At 45.2% G+C, this 14,524-nt stretch overlaps 1 protein-coding gene across 5 annotated transcripts in view; it reads left to right on the top strand.

The window, feature by feature from the left end:
- Nucleotides 1–14,524, top strand: part of LOC128154457 (discoidin domain-containing receptor 2-like) — a 63,439-nt gene that overhangs the window by 26,935 nt on the left and 21,980 nt on the right. For all 5 annotated transcript variants that reach the window (XM_052815132.1, XM_052815133.1, XM_052815134.1 and 2 more), the window contains exons 2-6: nt 2,090–2,227; nt 7,138–7,240; nt 9,454–9,682; nt 13,435–13,582; nt 13,792–13,897. In XM_052815132.1, coding sequence (XP_052671092.1) covers nt 2,164–2,227; nt 7,138–7,240; nt 9,454–9,682; nt 13,435–13,582; nt 13,792–13,897 — 650 coding nt within the window. In that variant the 5' untranslated portion in view covers nt 2,090–2,163. The remainder of the gene's footprint in view (nt 1–2,089; nt 2,228–7,137; nt 7,241–9,453; nt 9,683–13,434; nt 13,583–13,791; nt 13,898–14,524) is intronic.

Raw genomic sequence — 14,524 nt, 5'->3', positions numbered from 1 at the left:
ACACCCACATAGCCCAGCTGATTTGGGCAGACTCCTGGATCATGGTCAGGGCACCCCATATACCACCAAACAGCTCTCTGCTGTGTTTCCCATCACCTGCTCCAGGAGCATGGTTAAAGCCTTAATGTTCATGACACTTTACTTTCTCACATCCTATGAGAGGACAGTCTCCTCTAGTGCTGAACTCTCTGCAGTTCCCTTTGCAAGTCCTGCTTTGGGAGCCTCTGGAGCACCCTGCGTAGATTAACTACCACCAGGTCTGTCTTCAAACTCTGCTGAAAAAAATGTCTTTACAAAATCTCCCTCTGCATGACTACAAGAAGTCTCTGCTCCATGGTAATTGCAGTGTGTCGTGGTATGGTGGGAATTGGTGTGTTTGCATCAGAGATCACCCCCCTCCATTTCAGGGGGGAAGGTGACCTTGGATGCACATGTAGCTTGAGAGTGCTTGGTCAAAACCTCTTTTCTGATTGCAAGACCCTCCTGCTGAGATATGGGCTGCCTTTTCTCTCCAGTGCTTTGCTTTTGCACACTTTCCACCCAAGATGCCACAAAATCACAGAACCTTGTCGACAGCCTCCTCCCAGCTGTGGCCAGGGTGCTCACCTGGAGCACAAGAGGTGGCTGAAGCAGGAGGGATCCTGGCAATTTTAAGGTCTTTTTTGGTTAGTTTGCATTGTCGGATGGCTGGGCACAGCACTGCTGGGCAGCATCCACCAATCATTAGTTTCCCCTCCTGCATGCATGTTTGGCTCTTTTCCCAAGAAGGCCCTTAGTTGTTTTTCAGGCTCAGAGCCATCTTTTCTGATGGAATCCAGCAGGGACAATGGCCAGTAGCAAATCCTTAGGAAAGAGAATAAAAACAGGGCAAGCCTCAGTGATTCTAACCCTGATTTAGCTTCTGGGCGTCGAGCAATCTGCGGCTGGGGGATTTTCTGAGCCAAAGGCTTTACCTTTGGATTTAAGAAGCTGTGGTGTATCTTTCTGTTGTGAATATATCCAATTGTTTTGGTATCCATGGCAACTCATGGCTGCTACTTGTACAGTTTAATTATGTTCGGTGGAAAAAATACAGCCTTTTGTTACAAATCTCCGAGCTAATGGCATGTGATGCTCTTGAACGCATGTATGCACTGGCATAGTGATGGTCCCTTTTTTATCCTCTCTTCCTTTACTAACAAATCCTAACATTCAGTTTTGCCTTTTTACTACCACTCTGAGGATTCTTGAGCAAACACCCTCTGGTCCTGGCAACTTTTCATTTATTGATTTGTTCTGTTTTCTTTTCGCCTGACATTTCAATATGAGACAGAGCCTCTAACCTGCCTTCTGTAAAGCTGTCTTCTAGTATGGGAACCTCCTGAGGCTTTTTGCAGGACACACAGAATTCGCATAACTGCTGATATGACCTTGTGTTCCTTTAGGTGTTATCATGGCTTTCCACTGAAATTGCCAGCATTTAAGCCCTTTGCTATTTTTCTTGTTTCCAAACAGGAAATTAAGTGTGCTCGCATGTGTGAGTGCACATGCTCTTTTGGCAGCAATGTGGACATGTAGGGAGAGATTATTTTCGCCCTGTTTTAGACATTTATCTTAAGGTTCTGTGACAAGTTCCAGAGTGTCCACTGGGCCATTTGGAGTACACAGCTGGTGCAGATAGAGGTGTGCATTGGGTGGATAGGCACCACTTGGGGAGCCTGGTTGGACTATACAGGTTCATTGTAGATGCAGCTTCAGTACTTGTTAATAGTAAGGAAAGTGAAGAATTGATGGGGGAGAGATTACTTTGCATTGGACTTCTTTAAGAGCAGTTAAGAGAGTATGTCCACACAGTAGTCATGGCAGCGGAGCTCCTAAAAGCTGAATTACATTAATAGCTTTAGAGATGGTATGGGTGGTCAGGCACTCATTAGTACTTCACTAAGCCTCTGATCAGGTGGTGGGTCAGAGTAGAGCTGAAGTCAAGATGCTCTTGAAGGCACAGAAGAATGCCCAACCCATCACCAGGCACTGACAATATAGCAAGTCTGCAGCACAGAGAAGTCCTGTCTTTGGAGGACTCATCTTCTGTCTTTGCTTTGTCTTTCAGAAATGTAGATGGCAGCTGCTGTCTTTGAAGGACTCGCACCCATCTGACCCTGCGCAGCACCTCCGATTGCTACCATGATCTTCTGCATGCTGCTGTTGGCCTTACTGCCCGAGCCATGTGGCACCGAAGTCAACCCTGGTAGGGAGCTGCCAGGCTGGGAGAGGACTCTGATCTCCCACTTTTCATATGCTTGTTCTCAGCCTTTCTTTGCCTCTCATGGTGAATGCATATGAATGTACGTAAATGCAATCACTAATGTAGTTCCTGAATGTCCTCCTCTGGACTGAGATGGCCAGTCTTCCATGACAGCTGTGCTGGAGTGGGACATCTGTCCTGACAGTGCCAGGAGGGCTCAGGCACATGGATATACTACTTTTTTTGCCCACCCAGAGGGTCTGTGCTCTCAGCAGGCCTGTCCTGAGTTCTGATTATCCCTTCATCACTTTGACAATGTGATCTGCAGAACAAACCTGGCTCTAGACTGGCTCAGAGATAATGTGCTCACTGTGGAAAACAAATTACCAGTTAGCAAAGCATAAGCCACAGCTCTCCAGCCAGCAAGAGGGGTTCTGGAGAGAGAAGTGTGGAAGGAAAGGTAGAAAACCCTACCGGGTACAAAGCTAGGGTGGAGACAGGGATATGAGCCTGAGCCCCTATGGAGGGCATGGCCTCTTATCCTACAGCATTTGGCAAGATATAATCATGATGGAGATGAGTAAGATAATGGTCTGCATATATTGCAAAAATCCCCTTAATTAGGTAGTTTTGAGCTGGAGATGGTCTGTGAAATAAACGAGTCTAATCCTTTTCCAGCTTGGCTGAAGGTATGGTGAGGCAGCAGTGCTACCCTGAGGGCCTTTGTTTGCTGGGTCTGGCTCTTTGTTTGGAGCCCTTTGACTGTGTCTGGCTCTGACCCTGCTTTAGCCTGTGGATCTTTGCAGAGGTTTAAGGTTGCGCTGCAACCAGCCAGAAGTGAAGTGAGGTCTGTGGGGGAGCTCAGCAGGCACTCTTGTGCTCCCCTGTTACACAGCTATTCCCTGCACTGTACATCATCCTTCCCATGTCCAACTTTGAACTGGGGTGCCATCTGCTTCTAATGGTTAAAACCTAGTGGAGGAAGAGGGAAGATGGCAGCTAGAGGGTCAGTCACATGCAGATTCCTTTTGGTGGTGGTAAATACAGAAGTTAGTACACCTAAATATGCAGGAATAGCTCTCCCACCACCAGATCCTGGAAGGTGGGGTGGGCTCTGAGCATAGTGCTGTGGTCCCACCCGCCTGCAGTAATCTTTTCCACCAAGAAATAAGCATGCAGCTTTGCTCGCACTTCTCAGTACTGCCTGTGACTAGCTTAAGCAGCTTTGCCTTCTCAGCTCCCACAGCTGCTCAGCTGTCTCTCTGCCCCAAGGGGCCATTCCCTGTTGTTCCCAGCCAGACTCCAGCACACCCATTAGCCTAGCTGATGCTCCTCGGCTGTGATGCCTACAGGCTCCATTGATTATGTTGACCTCCTGATCTGCTCCAGGAGTGGTCTGAAGCACCTCCTGCGTTGCCTTCTAAACTGAAGGGACTGCTTTGTGGATGATTTCAGACCTATGTAGGAAAGATCCTGTGGAGTCCTTTTGCCTAGCATCAGTTGTTTGAGCTCACGAAGAGAGGTGAGCTAACACTTTTTTGAGCCTCAATGTATCCTGTCTGCATGGCATGAGTGCGTAGTAAAGTGTTAGTGATATCTGAGCAGGAGTCTGGTGGCACCTAAACAGAAGCCAAGGATGGTTTTGCTTGAGAGGATGTGCATTTTGCTGAGATCCTCATGCTGCTTGTTTTGGCGAGAGCCACAGCCACCCGTAGAGTGTATCCCTTGATGCCAGGGACACTCTGGCTTCCATCTGCCAGCCCTGGATTTGTGAACAAATGAGTTTTGTTAAGGATTGCAGTAAGTCCCCGTCCCCCGGAGCCCTTCCCAACTAGCTAGCTCTCTGTCTGGCATTGCTGTAGGGTGTGCACTTGACCTTTAAATAAGGTGTGACCAGACAGGACTCCTATTGCAGAAACACAAAAACACTTTCTGCTTTCAGATGATGACCCCACCCTTTTGGAAAATCTTCAGATATTTACCCATAGTTCAGCAACATACTAGCTTTCCAGCAACAGATCAGATTGTACTGGTCTGTGATGGGACAGGTAAGAGTGCAGACGGTCGAGGCTAGTTTGGTTTACTAAACTTACTGTTCAGTATCAGAGCAGGGTTAGAGCTCTCGGTTGGCTTTCAGCAGCCACAATCATCATGTCTGATCCCAGTCAGGCACCAGCTACCTTCCAGTGAATTCTTCTGTAAACAGGCCTCTTAAAAAAACTCAGACATGTGAATGAATGTTCTGGGTGAGACCAGAGGGCGATCCAGCTTGGTGTCCTGACTCCAGCAGGGTCCCATCTCTGCTGGTTCTAGAAGAATGCATAGATGGGCAAGCATGCAGCAGTGCTTTACCCCAGGTATGCTTTTGGCTCACTGCAGTCTGCTGCTTAGGAGCTTTCTGAGCTAGCACTTGTGTATTTGCTTGTGCTAGCTGTGAGTTTGTCTAGCTGATTTTTGAACCCATGTGAACCTTTGGCATTCGGAGGCCTTAATAGGTTAGGGATGCATATGTTGGTTTTGAACTCTGCTACCTGATCTTTTGATGCCTCCTAGTTCTGGTATTTTGAGAGGCAGTGAGTAATTGTTCAGGATATAAATAATCTTTGTCATACTGCACTTCAGTAATCTCTTTTGTAATGGTGAGGCTGCTGATCTTTTGTTTTGAATAATCTGTGTTGCCTTCTCTGCCTTTGATGGGAGAAGGAAAGAGTAAGAGCTTGTCCTGGTTTCAGCTGGAATAAAGTTAATTTTCTTCCTAGTAGCTGGTATAGTGCTGTGTTTTGGATTTAGGATGAGAAGAATGTTGATAACACACTGATGCTTTCGTTGTTGCTAAGCAGTGTTTATACTAAGTCAAGGACTTTTCAGCTGCTTATACTGACCTGCCAGTGGAGGCTGGGGGTGCACAAGAAGCTGGGAGAGGACACAGCCAGGACAGCTGACCCAAATGAGCCAAAGGGGTATTCCATACCATATGACATCATGCCCAGTATATAAACTGGGGGGCGTTGGCTGGTGGACAGTGTGGCTTGGGGATTGGCTGGGCACCAGGTCAGCAGGTGGTGAGCAGTTGTATTGTGCATCACTTGCTTTGTATATTATTATTATTATTATTATTATTATTATTATTATTTTCCCTTCCTTTTCTGTCCTATTAAACTGTCTTTATCTCAATCCATGAGTTCTACTTTTTTTTTTCCCCCCTTATTCTCTCCCCCATCCCACTGGGTGGGGCAGGAGTGAGCGAGCGGCTGTGTGGTGCTTAATTGCTGGCTGGGGTTAAACAATGACAGAGCTCTATTCTGTATCCGACTGGCATCTGACCATGAATACAGACAGTGGTGTAATGGTGTTTTCTAGTTTTTTGTATGTATTCCCATAATTTGCTTTTTTCTATATTAAATAATTGATATCATCAGCAAACATTGTCACCTCACCACCCATCTCCTTTACAACATTATTTAGGAATATACAGAACGTCACACATTCATTGGTACTGAGCCTGACAACAGCTGCAGCCAAACCCTATTGAAACAACCTCTGTTTGCAAACATTTCTACATTGACATCTGTCAGGTAGTTATTTGGCCTGTGGTTATTCTCTGTGGTGGTAACAACAAGGTGGGTTTCATGCCTCTATCTTTTCTTGTAGCTTCTGAACATGGTGAACAGCTTTATCCAGGTTTGGTACAAGGGTAGCAGTCCTGAGATACAGAAATGAGGAAGACACCCAAGGCAGTGCCCTCGCTGAGGGAAAGGCAGGCGGAACTGCTGATATGGCAGCAGGCAGCGCAGCAGTGAAGATGCCAACTGGCATGCATGCCACTCTGGAGTGACTGAAGCACATGCTGGCACTTGTCTGTGTCACTGCAGACAGGGGAGGAGCTGGGGCTGTTGTGAGCTCAGAGGACAAAGACGAAAGATCCATAGGAAAGTCCCATTTCCTTTTTTTCTGGGACTTGCATTGACTATGTTTTTGCGTTTTAATTGTTTCATGATTTAATCGCATATAACTTTCTTTTAAATCTCCTGTTGATGTCAGTCTGACAAAAATATCTTGCTTGCCTGTTTTGAATACTGAGCCTTAATGAACACATTAAGATTTTGAGTTTTCTGAAACATCTCTAATACTCCAAGACATATTTAAAAACTTGTGTCAGGGGAGAGAGCTTGGCCAGCTTGGATTTGTAAGCTACATCTGCACTGTCTTTGGTGTAGTGAGCCGTATTGAGCTTGTAGAGCTCCGTGGCTTGAGCCAGTTGTGTCTGTACTCTCTGGCAGCACCAAGTTTAAGAGTCTTCTCAAGCCTGGAGAGAAATGCTTGCTCCATGTGAGGCTGGAGGCAGGGAACAGACTAGGATGGGGCAGTGTGGATGGTCAGGGGCTTGTGCTCAAGTGTGAGCTCTAACCTGCAGTGACACGACACAGCAGATGTTTCCATAAGCTAGTCTAGTCATCTGTAATAGAAGCTGTTTAACTTCTCACTTGTTACTGGACTGGTGAAAATAATTGTTCCTATTTGAATGCAAGTCAAGCATCCAGTTTATTCCAGAAGAACAAAAATCTTTTAACAAATACTTCCATTTTATGTTGCATCATTATTGATAAATAATTTTTCATTGTAAAATAGGTCTGTACAACCAGTAACACTAGTATGGTTTGGATTTCATGTTCTTAAAATGTTTCTTTGTAAAGTTTTTGCCTTGCCAGGACTCTGCTGAATGAGATTAACTCTGAGTGTATTTCATTACTTACAATTTCAGTTTATGGTATTTCATCCTTTTTATTTGCATTCTCTATTTTATCATTACCATGTTTATTCCCTAGGCATGATAGCCTTTTAATTAAACTTGTCTGGTGATTTAGGAAGAGTTGGTACTGATCTTTTTTACTTGCTTGTGTTCCCATTTTCAGCTATATGCCGTTACCCTTTGGGTATGCATGAAGGGACGATACGAGATGAAGACATCACTGCTTCCAGCCAGTGGTATGATTCCACGGGACCCCAGTATGCACGGTAGGTTAATCTCTGGCAAAAAATGTAATCCTTTTTTTCATCTAGATATCCAATATGTGATTGAGGAAGAAGTTCCCTCACCCTTAAAGAAACCTGTTTGCTTAGCTTGTTCACTGCTTCTATGTTAAATCTAATTAGTCCATAGTGAAAGACCAAGAGGCAATGGTCTTGGTCAAAAGCTGTAATACAGGAAATTCTGATTCAATATTAAGAAAAAAAAAATAATCCATCCCCATGAGAATGAAGTGGTGGGACAGGTACCCAGAGAGGTGATGGTGTCTTCAGGCCTTGAGCAACACACTGTCGCTTTGGAGTTAGCCCTGCTGTGAGCAGGAGAATGGACTAGAGACTTGCAGAGGTTGTTTCCGACCCTCATCTTCCTATAGTTCTGTGAATAAATCTCTATATGGATTTGTGACTTACAGGTCAGCTAGAGACAGTGCCCCTGGGATTCTTGTAGAGCGCTTTGAAGTAAATCATAGGAAATCATTTACAAGGATGAATTTTTCAACTGCATCTTATTAAGGAAATGGGCTCAAAAACCTGGAAACTGCAGAGTTAAGGAATTGTTAAAAAGTAGCTAAAGGATTTTCTTTCAATGTCAAGCAGTACTACAGTCTTTCTCATAAGCTTGGCTTTTCATTTTTTTTGTCATTTCATTTCTTAAAGCTACTAACTGATGATTTGCAAAATACTTAAAAATGTAAGTTTCCTTAGAATTGTTTATAATGATGGTACCAAACATTCCTACAGTTTTGGTGCAAGTTAGATGCGAATTTCAGGTTAACTATGATACTTACATTTTTATGATGAATTTGGGCAGTTCAAAATCATAAAATTCTCCTAGTGCTTGATTTTTTTTTTTTATTTTCTTAGTCTGTGGTAAAGCAAAGATGCTAAGTGTCATGTGTTTTAATGGAGTTTGAACAAGCCTGTGGGTCTGAAAGCTGGGAGACTTACTTTCTTCTGAGACAGGGCTTGTCTCCAGTTCTGCAAATACTTCAGGCATCACTTACCATCTGTTACCATCATCTCTTTGCCAGGGCAGCTGGATGTCCACAGGGTGAAGACATGAAGGCACACCTCTAGCTGACTTCATTTTGTTAGAGGTCATAGTTGTCCTATGCAGATGTCTGTCCCTGTCATTTCATAGTCACCCTTCCTGCCTTTCTTAGAACTTTTTACTTGCCACTTCACCGTAAGAAAGACTTGCACAAACAGCTGACCAACCTGAGACAAAAATCTTCTCTAGCCTGTGACTTGACCTCCAGTGTCTCCTGAGTACTGCCTTCCTTGATGCAGGGGTTGGCACTCACCGATCCCATCACTTAGAGACAGGAATTACTGTCTGAAAGACAAGGGCCCTTCATGGGCTTGCTGTTTGCTAAGAAATCCCTGTTGCTAAAAAGCCTATGTGGTCTTTTTGTGTCTGGATAAATTTTTCACATTTAAAACTCTCACCACCTTGCAGCTTGCACAGCTGAGCCTACAGAAGCCTAGGTAAGGCAGTGTTTCCTTTAGTGGCTCCACCTGCTGATTGCTACAACACTCTGCTTGGCATGCAATCTCCAAGGATAAAAGCCTTAACCTTTGCAGCTGGTGTCATAATGTTCAACTTGGAAGCAGAGCTTTACATCGTACACCTAGCAGTGTCCTGCACAAGCAGCTCTGATGAATGAAGGAAATGTGAAAGATGCGTTGAGATGACCCGGAATAATTTGTACATGGGCAGAGCTTTTCTTTCTAAAATGTATTTTTAAAATCACTCCTCTTTGTGCCTGTTAGAGCTGTAGCAGGTGGTCAAGCAGAGGTTCAGGCCTTACTCTTTGAGGTTTAGGAGAAGTGAGTATGCACTTTACTAGCAAGGTGCTAAAGAGCATGCAGTATGCAATTACCTACTGAGTAGCATAGTTGTTTCTGATCAACATGGAAGTATGTGTCTGGGAAAGAAATTACTTCTAACAGTTAATGAAAGATACCTGAAACTGAGAGAGTTGTTCTTAACAGGGCAAAACTGGCTATAGGAGTCTTAAGTCTCAATTGACCATCACCCTGAAGGGGAGAGGTATTTGGTAGCCAGCTGTCAGGTCTCACTTGCTGATTTGGTTTCTTTCTCCCAATTCTCAAAGTTTCAAGGTGTTTCCTTAGTTACTGGGAAGGCTGGATCCTTGGAAGTGACTTTTTTTTTTTTGTGTGTGTGATTTTCCCCTCAGGTTACAAAGGGAAGAGGGGGATGGAGCCTGGTGCCCGGCTGGCTTGTTGCAACCAGAAGATGTACAGTTCCTTCAAATTGACCTGCACAAGCTCTTCTTCATTACCTTGATTGGGACTCAGGGACGGCATGCCCGTGCCACAGGCAAAGAATTTGCCCGTGCTTACCGAATTGACTATAGCCGCAATGGAGAGCGCTGGATCTCCTGGAAAGATCGTCAGGGCAGGAAGGTGAGTGTAGTAGGAACTGAATCATGGAGCACACAGTCATAAAGAACTAGACTGTGGAAGGCACGTCCTGTACATACTGCCTAGTGCATCGTACTTTATCCTGACTCTTCTGTCAGGCATTTAGCATCCTCTGCCTTAGTCCTGTGTTTGCTATGATGTTAGACTGTTGTTCCCCTGACCTAATCCCCCAGATCCCAGCCATTGCTGTCACTGAAAACTGTGGCTCTTCACTACCTTTCTGTGCATGTTCAAAATATCATGTGAATGTGTCTCTTCCAGCCAGACACTTGCTTCTAAATTGGAAGCTGCAAAGCAGATGCCTGCTTTGTGATTAAAAAAAGGGAGGGGGTGGCAGGGAATGGAGATGAGTTTCTTGATGAGTGTTCAATGTAGGGAGCAATGAGGAGGAAGGATTTTAGAGGGTAAGAAATGTGCTGAGTGCACACACTCAGAGATGCTTCCCTGCTCACCACAGTTGTCTCCTGCTATCTCCAGACTTGAGCACACAGCTTAGCACTGGATGTGCTCTGGTCATGTTCATAAGCCTTTATTAAACTTTCCCTGGGAAGGAATCCCCTCTCTCATCTGCAGCTCGTCTGACCTGATCACCCTGCCTCAGGCTGGCTTGTGGAGTCTGAAGACCTAAGCCAGACTAGAAAGGTACTGGGTGTGGTGATGTTTTATGGCACTGGGGGCGCTTTGGAAGTCACAGCGGGGTCTGTATTGCAGTATTAGGTAATAGCTTCTAGCTTGTTAATGAATTATTTGCTCACTCAGACCTTTGATTGGCTATTTGGCCATTACCATTATCTTGCCCATCTCTCACATTTTGGTGTGTGCTACAAACACTGTGTTTGCAGGATGGGAGGGGAAGTTTAAACTCCATGGGGTTAACTGTTCTTTGTTGGTACTTTCTTAGGTGAAGTCTGTCTGCATCTTGAGTTATACCAGAATTCAATTGGTTACACTGTCCACAAGCAGCTAAATGCTCCTTGTCTCCCACCCCAGTCCTGTGCAGAGCAGTGTTCTTGGGCCCTCAGGACTGTGTTAGTGTCAGGTGTTATGATTTAGTATGGGTCAATTTTTGCAAGATCTCCCTAGGCCATAACAAGGTAATGAGCATGTATTCAGCTGTGTTATGATGCTATAATTTGAGCCATCCTCTATTCTATTCTATATATGTGGAAGTACACATACATTGTCAGTGTGTGTGTATCTGTTCCCCATTGCATGAGACCAAAAAGTTTTCCCTCCTGGTATCCTTAGAGAAGATGCTTCTGCTCCTCTGTTCCTGCTGCTCTGGACATAGAGAATGGGGTGCAATTCCTGCCATTTCAGCTCCTCTGAAAAATGACTTTCCATAAAACATATTTTTCAAAATGTGTCACCAGTAACATGTCACATATTCCATTAGTGAATCCATATTTCAGAAGCACTGCTGTCTGGTCAAATAATTTGGTAAAAATGTCCTGTAAAATCATTGAGACCTTGGAATGAGGTGCAGATGGAGGTGCAAGATCCTAATCTACTTATTTGTACGCATTAGGAAGGCCTCTTCCAGTCCTGTGGTTGATAGATGCCCAGTCACTGATATTTCAGTGTGACTGTGTGAGCCCATCTTGGTGTGTCTCTGTCCAAGGGGATCACACAATTGGTTTCAGTCAAAAAACCAAACAAACCCCTTCACTGTGCTGCTAAGTTTCAGACAGGTAGTACATGCTGCTGCTTACCAGTAAAGTCACCTCCAGGTTTAATTTGCTCAGTAAAGGCAAAGAGTCAATTTGGGGTCCCCTTGACTCTAACTGACACCAGTTAAGGATGGTCCTCTCCATTGGCACTAATGTTGCATGGCGCAGCACCATTAAGTCCTGGTCCCTTATCAACTTCTGGTATCAGCCACCTACAGTTGTTTGCCAGCAGCACCGCTTTGTTCTTGATGTTGGGAACATTAGCATCAGTAGCAGCCAGGACTGGAAACTGGTGCTGAGTTTGTTCCACATACAGCTAATTCACTTCGGGTTTTTTGGCCCTGAGAAACTGTGTGCTCAATAGCAGCAACCCCACCTTGTGGAGGTGCTATGCAAAGTGCGTCTTCTCTTTTGCTTCTCAGAAGATGTCTGTACAGGACAGGCAAAAATGTCAGCTCTTCCACTGTGGAGCTGGTTCAAAGATACCTTTTTCTGAGGGGGGTGGCTGAAGCTTTCTTCCTTTTACTCTGTCCAGCACTCTGTCCATCTAGGACTTTTTGCTTGACCTCAGAGATTCCCTGCCAAATAGTCAACTCCAGAGGATCTGTCCAACTTCTGTGATGAAGATGTGAGATATTCTGCCATATGTTGTCTGCTCTTGGGTTTTATCTCCTATCAGCAAGGTCTTGTGGAGCCAGCAGAGGTGGCTTCCAGGCCTTTTGTCTTAGGCCATCTGATGGCCAAAAGGGTTAATCACTGTCACTTGGTTCCTGAAGGCAAGGATTACTTATGTGTCCCTACTTCACTGGAAGAAGTCATGGGTGTTTCTCCTAGGAAGAGGGATATTAAGAGGCTGCAGATTTAAAAGCCTGTTGAGGAGCTGAAGAGGATGAGGAAGCAAGCTTACTTTTTGGCTTTCCTTCTGTTTTCTTTGGTCAGCTCCTGGGACTGTGCACTTTTGTAGAACTGTCCAACCAGGTGCAGGAAGCTGTTTCACAGCTATCCCGGTGCAGTCCAGTAGACCACCAGATGTGGCTGGCTCTTCTTCAGGGAGATGCAGTCTTCGGAGTGGTTTCTTTTTGTGATACAATAAGGTCTTTCACTCCTCGATGGACTGTCCAGCCACACTCACTCTCTGGAGATCTTCTCTGCTGCCATGAAGATGAAGCCACCTTTCTGCTCCCTTGTTGGCCTCCCTCATCTTTTAAATTGCCTGTACATCAACAATTGTAATCTACATGGTCTTTTGAGCAGCCTCAGTCTCTGATTCATCCTTCCCACCAATAGCACCTTTGAGCAGGAGCCCTCACACTTGTAATTCAGACTTTTGATATCAAAGGTGTTCTTATTTTGTTTCCATAAGTCCAAATCCTTTCAAAAAAATCTCTTAGGCACTTTGTGTCCACTACTGGGGGATTGACAGCTTCAGCTGTTTCTGCACACTGACTGTCAAAATAAATAGTGGACTGTTCCCAGAACCATAGTGAAACTGAGGGGAAGGGGAGGGTGAAAGTCTGTGCCATATCAGACTGTGTTTCAGCAGGATGGGGTGACTGTGGTAATGCTGAACACTTCAGTTCAAGACATCTGTGCAGCTGCTTGCACTTTCATCCCCCAAACACTGCAGCGCCTCTGGAATTTTGTTGGCTTATAGAGAAAGGACATCAGGACCCTCCACCAGGTAACTAGTGATGAGGGCAAGTGCTCAGTTGCCTGTTGTTAGAATGTACATGGAGACTCACTTGAAGAAAGAGAGGTTATGTACTAGTAACCGGAGCTCTCTGCAACATACAGTGCACATGTACATTCATCTCCCACCTGCCTTTCTCCTCTCCCTCAGAGTACTGCCTGGTATGGGTCTGCAGTGGACAGGAGGTGAAATGGCAGCATCCTTCACCCTGTAAGCCATGTACCAGGTAGGAGGAGGGGAGCAGCAGCAGCTAACCCTCTGCAGATACTGCATGGGAAAGCTCCCCAGTGTCAAATGATAGGGTACAAATACACCACTGTACAAATGAACAGCACAATAGAGAGAAGTTGCTAGTAAGGATATCTCTTCTTCAGGTGATCCAAGGCAACATTGATACTTATGACGTGGTCTTGAAAGATCTTCGGCCTCCCATCATTGCTCGTTTTATCCGGGTGATTCCTGTGACAGAGATGCCAATGACTGTCTGTATGAGGGTGGAGCTCTATGGCTGTGTCTGGTATGGTAAGTAGCAATTTCCATGCCTGTCACTGGAAAGTAGTCCTTATACAACGCTGACTGGGACTCACCTGCGTCCCCACATATGCAGAGGGAATCCCAGGCCCACGGAACTGCTTCTGTTGGTCCACATCATAAATAAAAGGATCATATGGACAGAGATGATGGAAGGCTGCTGCTGCTGTATTTCTGAGGTATATGGCCTTCTTTTTTAGATGGTTTGGCATCCTATAGCATCCCTGAAGGAGGGACAATAGCGGCTCCTGGCTTCCCCATCGTTTATCTGAATGACTCGACCTATGATGGATACCAGGAGCGCAGGTGGGAGAAGTCGTCCTGTTCTCTCTCGGTCACTGTGCAAGTTCTCTCTTCTTTCCTACTTGCCCTGTCACTAGTATCTTGTATCCCAAACACTTCTTTGAGACCTCCAGAGCTGCAAGCTAACCTACTGGTTCTCCGAAGCATTGTAAGTTTGTTATTCCAGGCCCTTTGACACATTGTTAGTTGCTGTTTTTTAAAGGAGGGCATGGGATCAGGATGCATCAGATTAATTTCCCCCAGCTCACAAAGGCTGGCAGGAGAGAAATAATTTCTTTGTTATTGGAAGTTGTTGTTGCTTCTCTTTAAAGAGAAGAGTGTGTCTGTATACAGCTAAGTGCTGTCTTTGTTCATAGCTTCCATCTTTACGTGATGTGATGACACAGTCCTGGTGTGTCCGATTGCCTTAAAGCCCTCCTTACTCTTGGTCTCTAATTGTGACCATGTTCATTGCACTGATTTCTTTGTTGGTTCAGGTATAGCCTTAAGCTGTTGTTGATACCGCAGACTGTAAGGTGCTGCCACTCTTTTGTTGCCCCAGATTGGAGTTAGAGAGCTGGCTGGACCTTCTACCTGTGCAGTCCCAGTGTCCCTGGAACAGATGAAGGTCCTTCCCCTCTTCATTGCCTT

The sequence above is a fragment of the Harpia harpyja genome, chromosome 19, assembly GCF_026419915.1.
Source record: "Harpia harpyja isolate bHarHar1 chromosome 19, bHarHar1 primary haplotype, whole genome shotgun sequence".
Taxonomy (NCBI): domain Eukaryota; kingdom Metazoa; phylum Chordata; class Aves; order Accipitriformes; family Accipitridae; genus Harpia; species Harpia harpyja.
The sequence above is the reverse complement of the archived record's forward strand: the minus strand, read 5'-3'. Positions and strand labels throughout refer to the sequence as shown.